We start from the raw sequence: 8858 nt of genomic DNA on the forward strand, positions 1-8858 counted from the left end.
GTGTTCTGTCTTAACAGGAAGTGGGAGGAGCCTCAGTGGAGCACCTGTCTCTGCTCGCCCACCTGGACTCTCTATCTCTTTGCCACCCACCAATCCCCATGGTTGCCCCGAGCGACAACCAGCTGCCGAAGCTGCGCCCCTTCCTGCCGCTGCGCTCATCTCTGCCTTGTGACATCCACTTGCTTAACCTGAGGATGCTGGAGGACCCACAGGTGAGTGCTGAGGTCAGACAGGTGAGACTCCGACCCGATGGACGGGGGAGACTCGGGGCCAGATGTTTGAGTGTTTCTTACTCCTTAGTTTCAACCTAAAACTAATTTAAAAGCTTTTATTCTGAAAGTTTAGTGGGTAAACAGCAGGTGGGGTGGGGGGTGGGAGGCGGCATCTGGATTCTGTTCAGAGGATCTGGGTCGGTACCGGTCCAATCAGAGGAAACTAGAACAGTTCTCTCATTTTCAGGTTTAACTGAAACAGTAAATGTTTGTATGGTAACAGGAAGCAGGAAGTCCATCACAGGAAGTGGCTCTCCTCCTCCACAGGAAGGGATTTGACTGTAGCTCCGCCCCCAGTCCTCTGCCTTCATGCTCGTGGAGTGCGCACGAGGAGGTAATCCAATATTTTCATTTCAGTCGTCAAACTCTTATTTCTTTGTTTGTTTTTCCTAAAAGGATTTTTGTTTGTTTGTTTGTTTCCAGGTGGACCTGGAGGAACTTCTTGCTCCTCTTCGATTTCGTTCGCTCCGCCGTTCAGGTCTCACTCTGCTGCGTGACCACGACGAGCCAGGCTCCGCCCACCAGCAGCGGCATGTTGCTAGGCTGCGTCCAATGGAGATTTACGCGTTCCGTGTTCAGATTGACTGAGAACTGAAGGGGCAGGGCTTTGATTGACCAATCAGAGCGCAGCTGTTACAAATCAGACAGGAAGCAGGAGGGTGAGGTTTTCACAATAAAAGCCATCTGAGGTCAGTTTATTTATTTACAAAAAAACACTGAAGCTGTTGTTGCTACGGCAACACTTAGTAACCAATCGACCAGTGAATGTGCGTTTCCATGGTAACGCTCTGTTACTGTACTTCCTGTGAAGGCGGTGAAAGGATTTTTATTGTTACCTTGGTGAAAAAGGGAATTCTGGGAAATGTAGGCTTTTTTTTTAGAGAGTTTCTATATTTTCTGTAAACTGGTGAAATGATGAAAATGTGAATTTATTAAAAATGATGTAGTTTGTTTTTTTGAGGGGGGTAGATTTAATACAGAATAAATTATTGTTTGAATCAACCTCCAGGTGTTTTATTTTGCAGACAGGAAGTGATGCAAGTTTTCTTTTAATGATGAAAAATGGCTGCTGCTTTTAATTTGTACAGGAAGTCAGAGACTCTCCATCCTGTTGATTTGTTTTTGTAACTTCCTGTTTGTTAGTAAATAACCTGATGAACCAGAGGACAGATCTGAACAGCTGATTTCCTTTTGGAGTCAGTCCAGTTCAAGATGGCCCCCAGAGCTAATCGACCTTAGCTAACCCAAAGATAAATTATAAAATAATTGATAAATGTACGTAGATAAAATGAAATGATCGCCTGCCCTTCATGCAGCGGGTGATCAGAGAAAGAAAATGACATCGTCGTCCAATCAGAAGCTTTAAATCTGGTCTTAATCGGTTTAGTTACATCTTAAATTTATTCATAGGTTTGTTTTTTATCCTTCTTTCTGCGTGTCTGTGGTTCTGTCTGAGGAGCTCAGATCTTACTACAACTCCCATCATCCATCAGTCTTGTTATTTATAGGATGTTAATCCTATCAGTCTTGTTATATATATATATGATTTTGGTTTAACAAGTTTTAAACTTTCTAAAAACCAAACATCTGGACTTCTGTTCAGTAGCTGAAGACATTTCTCTTCCCATCTGGGAGCTTTCTCAGTTCAAACTGGTGAGTAAATAGACTACTTTTATAAAGCCTTTCTAGACGCCCAGACTCCTCCTGTACTCATCCAACCCTAACCCTAATCTGAATAAATCGTGCTTTGAACTCCATTCTTACACCGATGAGGGGTTCAGTGTTTTCTTCAACATGTGGCTGCTGCCAGGAATCAAACCTTCATCGTTGGAGGATGACTGCTCTAACCACTGAGCCACAGCCACCCAAAGTGTGAAGTGTGGAGTTCCAAGCTTCAAACTGCACGAGATGCTCCTTTTAGAGCGGGCGCTGTGGTCACATGATGCCCTGCAGCAACGGCAGCCGTCTGCAGAGGTGTCATGGTGACTGCTGCCTAAACAGCCTTGAGTCAGGGCTGACTGTAAAAAATCTAATTATTTATAAGAATATAATGTAGATAATAACATGTACAAATGACCAAGTTGTGTGCTAATCGGTCAGTTAAGCATCATTTATTTATAGAGGCCTTTACAGCAGCCAAGCGGTGCTTCACAACACAAACGTTACACAAAAAGGCCCGAGTGGCACCAGGTATTAAAGCCCCGCCTGAATAAAAAGGTTTTACGATTTAAAAAGGTCAGATTAGCGATAGAGTACAATCACAGCCTGTTCCAGGAAAACATGGCATTTAGGAAAGATTTCAGTCTGGATTTAGTTCTGGTCACAGTACTGCGTCATCTTTGGTAAAAGTCCAGAAGGTTATTGGCCAACTTGCATCTTTTAACCAAAGTGAAAGCTTTTTAAAATCCCCCTGAACTGTATGTCGTCCATCAGACGTCTTCAGTTTGTACAAACCTCCGCAGCTCCCAGACCTGAGCTCATTCCCACCTTTCATTTTCTCTCCTTTGGCTTCCAGTCCATTTTAGAATTGATTTAAAACTTTTATTGTTCTCTTTCAAAGCTCTCAGCCCACCTTATAGCTTTCTGTGAGAATGAGAACCTTAAGATGAACTAAAACATCTGAATACAAACGTTGGGCTGACCGGGCCTTTTGGGTCGCTGAACTCTGTAGAACCAACAACCTCAGGGTGCATCAACAGAAAACACAGGATTTGATCTTATTTAGCTGAATGTGATCCAGCCTTCAGCTCTGAAGCTGATAATCCAACAGGCGAAGGAGCCTCTGAAGCTGTTCATTCGTGAATTAGCTCATAGCTTCTGTGGAATATATTGGATGCTGTGCAGGCTGAATCTTGCTACAGGTTAATTCATCTGATCATGTACGTTTTAAGTTTAGGTAGAGATTAGACTCCAATCACTGCAGTTAGCTGCAACTAGAGCCTACATTTATACACAGTACATGTTAAACAAGTTAGTTGAAAAGTTTTTAATTAGTGACTGACTTCAGGTCTGGTTTTGTCATCATTAGTTATATTTTCCTTATAACATCTGGCTGTTTTACATGATTGTTGTATAAAATGAACAATAATTATGAATTATATGAAGTTATTATAAAATGATAAAACATAATTTGTGACAGATCTGGTTGGGTTTGCTGTTAATTCAGGTTATAATATTTAAGACTACAGTAAGCTTTAGTTGTGGCTTCTAATCATCTTTTAACACCAGGGGTGAATTTAGATTGTATGTTTGTTTGTTTTAGGTGATGAATAAAAGTTCGGCCTTCATCGTGTTTTTAAAGTTTTTTTGTCTGCAGTAAGCAGTTGCCTGTTTTGGACTCCATCTTAGCTTCTCCATGACATCACAAATATAAACAAAGGGCTGTATGTGCAGCATTGAAGTTGTTTTATACGACTCTATGAGCTAAACTCATGTGCAGATTAATTTCCCTCCCCTCCCTCCTGAGGGTCATCAGGGTCTTTGTTAGCCTGTCTCACAGAGAGATGTTTGTTCACATGAATGCAGGTCCTGATTGGAGTGAAACTGACTGGGGATCAGGCTTAATGCTCCAATGGAGGTTTTAGAAAACTGAAATCTGAGACCTCCTCCTCTGTTTAAAGTTGATTTCTCTCGTTTAACATAGATGTCTTCCTTCACCCCCCTCTCAAACCATCTGTGTTCTCTGTCCAACATCTGAACACTGTGGTCCTCCAAAGAGTGTCCCTTCTCCTCAAGCTCAGCTGAGTCCTGCAGAGCTGCTCTCCTGAGTTGATGAGATCAAATCTGCTTATTTTGGAATATGCGTCAGAGCAGGGAGAGGCTGTCTGAGCAGTCCAACAGGTTCTGCCACTGTGGTCATGTGCCAGCATGTTCATCAGATTGGTTTTAATATTTCCACAGAGAGAAGAATCCATGAACGTATTCTGCAGCGTTCATCTTTAATCAGACTTTCAGACATCATGGGGGTTCAAGGATTGGCCGGTCTGGTTAAGAATTCAGCCGTCTTGGAAGGTTTGGAGTTTGGTAACAGTCATGTTGTCATTGATGGTCCAAATCTGTACTATTCTTTGTATGTTAACTGTGAGCCGAAGCTGGACCAGCGCCACGGTGGAGATTATTCTGCTTTCAGAGATGAGGTCGGTCAATTCTTTGACAATCTGAAGGATTGTGATATCAAACCACTGGTGATTCTGGATGGAGGATCAGAAGCCAAGAAGGAAGAAACTATTATGTCTCGCCTGACAGATAAACTGAAAAATGCTAAATCAATTTCTGAATCCAAGTCCGACCATTCAAAGATCATCATACCTCCTCTGGTCAAAGATGTCTTCATACAGATCCTGAAGGAAAAACAGATCGAGTTAGAGGTGTGCTTTGGAGAAGCAGACCTGACGGCTGCTCTGCGGGCAAATCAGAGGAAATGTCCGGTTCTGTCCAACGATTCTGATTTTTACATCTTTAACTTACAGGAAGGTTTCCTTCCTCTCAATAACTTTAATTGGAAAGATGTCAGAAACCAAAGAATTCCTGCCAAACTCTACAGAATCTCAAAGTTTTGTAGCAAATTTAAAGTAGACCCTAATCTCATGCCTGTTTTTGCTGCAGTATCAGGAAATGATTTTTCAAGATTAGAGGACAATGGCAATTTTGTTAAAACATATCCTGTAAGAGAACAAACTTATTGGAAAGAGGCTCGACAAAAAGCTATCCTCGGTTTTTTGGGGACTTTAAATGGGAAGACAAGTGAAGAGGCTGTGAGAGGAGCTTTACGTCAAGTTGGTAAACCAGAGCAGGACATCAAACCTTTCCAGGATTCTGTTGAAAGCTATACTTTAAGAGAGCCACCTGTTCTCGAGCTACCTCAGTGGATAATAGAAGCAGTTCGGACAGGAGAACTGACCTCCTTCGTTACAACAGTTCTGACTGAGAAGAAGATGACCCTGCCTCCCCTGGTGGAGGACTTCTCACAGCCCAGCAGCTACAAAGCTGCTCTCCAAATCCGACGGTACTTCTATGGACTGTTGGTGGGAACAGAGACGTGCACTGAATATGACAGGGAGGATCCAGGTCCAGGTCCAGGTCCAGGTCCAGTTGTACGTGCCAACAGGGTCCAGCCGGTCCAGCCAGTCCTGCCAGATGTAAACTCTGGTGACCGTCTGCAGCTACAACATCTGAATGAGGTATGAACTGATTAATTTTTTTAATCTGACAGATCAGAGGTTGGATTTTTTTTTAAATTTAAATTGACAGATTACAAGTTGGATTCTGAGTTTTATCTGACAGATTAGAGGTTGGGATTTTGTGTTTAGGTTATGTTGGTGATTTATGTGATGATAAATCAAATATCTCTCCAGGCTTCGATGCATTTGCGTCAAAACATCTTGTTTGAAGCTCTGAAGGTGTCCACTGAAAGGTCATCCACTGAAAACGTTCCAGACCACCTGAAGCTGCCATTCCGTGTGACCCAGTTCTGGTTTGAGTATCGCCAACAGAACCATCCAGGACCTGTAAACCAGTTCTGTCTGCAGGCTCTCCTGCTGGGGTTTGTGTATGGAGACCATGACTCAGGTGAGTCTCAGCATCCCAATGTTTGAAGCTTCCTGATCAGCCTGGAGCTCAGCTGATGCATCATCATGTTTTTGCTGCAGGTGGTGCCTTTAAGAGGGAGATGGATGGTCTAAAGGCTAAAGCAGGTCCTCTGCAGCTTGATGTAACCCATGCATTCAGCCAGTGGCAGTGCTGCATGAGGCAGAGCCTCTATCTGAACCAGCTGCTCAAGTTCCCACTGCAAGAACCTCAATATTCTCGGTAAAGACCCTTCCTCAACTCACAGCTTCAGCTTTCAAACACGCACAACCACCATGAAGATACACCAGAGCTAATTCACAGATTTTATAATCGTATCATCAGACCAGTGGCCCTCCGTTTAGGACAGAAGGTCATTGGTGCCTGTCACAGTAGCAACCAGAGGACCTGTTGGTGGAGAGCAGTGGTAATGAAGGCCATAAAACTGAAGAGGGGGTTTTTAGGGTTTAGCTGTCCCAGAGGACTCCTGAAGCAGCTGACAGGTACAGGATCTCCAGAGGGACTGCAGCCTCTCTGGTTGTAGGGGTGAAAACTCAAGTGTGGGAGGAACTCAGAGAGGTCACAGAGGAGGACTTTTGGTTGGTCTTGAGGAGGTTCTGACAAACCGTTCTGTGACTAAGAAAGAGAAAGCAGGCTCCATCTCAGGCCGAGCTTGGTCTGGGTGGGGAACTGATGACCTGGACTAGAGATGTTGTTGAACAATGAAAGAAGCACTTTGAGGATGATGGATGGTTGGATGGATGGGTGGATGATTCAGAAATGTCCTCTTTGTCCTCTTTGTACTTAAACAAAAAGCTAATTTAACTGAGTGATGTTTCTCTCTTCAGGCTTTACTGTGGACCTCTGTTACACCAGCTGGTGGATCATCTGAAGACAAAAAACAGATTTACAGACCTGCAGGCGCTACTGGCTGAAAGCTGGAGAGAGGTCCTGCAGACATCACTGGAGATAATGAGCACTCACTCAGGTGAAGCAGGGCCCTCAGGTGGAGCGGGGCCCTCACAGGGTACAAAAAAAAGAAGAATTAAAAAGTGAAGCCTTTGGGAGCAGTGTGTGTGAGAAGAAACCTCCGGTGAGAACAAGTTTGTTGGAGCTGAAGGAGATATTTTCTGTCAGAACTTCATGCTTCTTTGTTCTTCCAGTTTCAGCCTCAGGTTGTGGATTTTTGGCTCCTCAGAAGGAAAATATTTGAAGAAGAAAACCAGAACAGCATGATTCACCTGTTTCCAAAAGGACATTTTTGTGTGTGGAACATTTTGTGCCATTTATACCATTTTTATATTTTTGTCATTTTTGTTTTTAACTCATAATACCCCCCCCCCCCAAACACAAGAACAAAAAGAAACCATTTTAGCTTTGAAATGTGCTGAAACTTATTAACAGTTTTCGGCAGACAGATAAAATTTATTATGACCACCTAAGTACCCCTGGTTGTTGCCTGTCTGTCGGGGCGGAGTCAGATGTGGGCGGAGCTAAAGTTCGACCCCACCCTCCTAAGTACCCCTGGTTGTTGCCTGCCTGTAAGGGTGGAGTCAGATGTGGGCGGAGTTAAAGTTTGACCCCACCCTCCTAAGTACCCCTGGTTGTTGCCTGCCTGTCAGGGCGGAGTCAGATGTGGGCGGAGCTAAAGTTTGACCCCACCCACCTAGATACCCCTGGTTGTTGCCTGCCTGTCAGGGCGGAGTTATTGTTCCTCTCAGCCTCTGGTTGGTAGAAATAACTGCCATCTGTTTATTGATCACTTTTCTCTTGCTGGGTTAGTTGATCGGTTATCAGAGGCGACACGTGGAATCTGCACCGCATTTATAAGAATCGTACTTTGTACCTTGTACTATGATTTTTTTATTGGTATTACAACATTTAATTACTGTGTGTATTTTTATACATATTGTTAGTTGTTATATTACCTACTGAGAGACTAACTCTGGCATATTTACACCTGTTCAATAATTAGCCTTTCACTTTCAAATAAATAAACCTAAATTCATTTTTTATTCGTTTACTGGAAGTTCCAGTACGAGTCGAGGGTTTGAGGGGTCGAGGGTTCGAGGTAGCACTTTACTGGGAGAAAAAATTGAGTTTTGTTTGTTGTTTTGACCTTTGGCTCACCCTGAAGTAATTGCTCCAGTTTGTATATATTTTATGCACTTACTGTAAGTAAATTACTCATTTTGTTGGGTTTTGTCTGGAATTTGAACCCGGGACCCGTCAGGCAGGAACCGTATTCCCTAAACAAAATAAGGGCCAGACTGGGCTCCAGCAGAAAAGTAAATTTCTGAATAAAACAAAACTATTGACAGTCTAAAAGGAAAAAATAACTGGAATAAGAGTTTATAATTATCGATTACACAAAAACCCATAATCTGATTATCTGATGTAAACTAAACACACACCTGCAGAGACCACAGAGGTTTTTATATTCAAGAAAATATGATTTAAATCTAAACTCTGTTTTCAGACTTTGATTTTTTAACAATGGCTGCAATGTTTTCAGTTCAATCATCATAATTATTAGGTTTAAAAATAAAACAAAAATCTTCATTCATCCAAGAGTTTCATTGATTTTATGAAACCCCAACAGTCCAATGAATAATCTGACTTTATAGGAGAGAAAAACCTACGTTGATTTTTTTTAATTAAACTAATCCCTCTCTTTAGTTGATCTGATTATGATTTTATTTAGATTATTTTAGCTATTATTATTTCTTTTTTTGTGTTTCATTCTGTATTGGATTCTGTTGTTGTTTCTGTTGTAAAGCACTTTGAATCACCTTGTTGCTGAAAAGTGCTAAATAAATAAATCTGACTTCACTTCTCTCAGAAAATATCGGACCGACTGGACGTTTTTTTTTTTTTGAACTCTTTATTTTCATTTTTCCCATTTATACCAAGAAAAAAAAAAAAAAAAAAAAAGGAAAACGTGACAACACAATCAATACATACCATCCAGTGGTACGATAGACGAGACCAACTATTACAGTACAAAAATACAAAAAATAA

At 42.1% G+C, this 8858-nt stretch overlaps 1 protein-coding gene across 4 annotated transcripts; it reads left to right on the forward strand.

The window, feature by feature from the left end:
- Positions 1 to 6: 6 nt before the first annotated feature.
- On the forward strand, positions 7 to 8287 carry LOC108228802 (protein asteroid homolog 1). Of its 4 annotated transcripts, XM_017404418.3 has the most exons (7): positions 7 to 212; positions 496 to 606; positions 696 to 5452; positions 5627 to 5840; positions 5921 to 6080; positions 6686 to 6930; positions 7001 to 8287. In XM_017404418.3, the coding sequence occupies exons 3-6, from the start codon at positions 4130 to 4132 to the stop codon at positions 6891 to 6893; spliced, it is 1905 nt and encodes a 634-aa protein (XP_017259907.1). In that variant the 5' UTR covers positions 7 to 212; positions 496 to 606; positions 696 to 4129; the 3' UTR covers positions 6894 to 6930; positions 7001 to 8287. The 4 variants fall into 4 exon arrangements, with proteins under 4 accessions (XP_017259907.1, XP_037835395.1, XP_017259906.1 ...); XM_037979467.1 differs by having other exon boundaries at positions 7 to 233; positions 6686 to 8287; XM_017404417.3 differs by having other exon boundaries at positions 6686 to 8287.
- The last annotated feature ends 571 nt before the right edge of the window (positions 8288 to 8858 follow it).

Source organism: Kryptolebias marmoratus, linkage group LG14, assembly GCF_001649575.2.
Source record: "Kryptolebias marmoratus isolate JLee-2015 linkage group LG14, ASM164957v2, whole genome shotgun sequence".
NCBI lineage: Eukaryota > Metazoa > Chordata > Actinopteri > Cyprinodontiformes > Rivulidae > Kryptolebias > Kryptolebias marmoratus.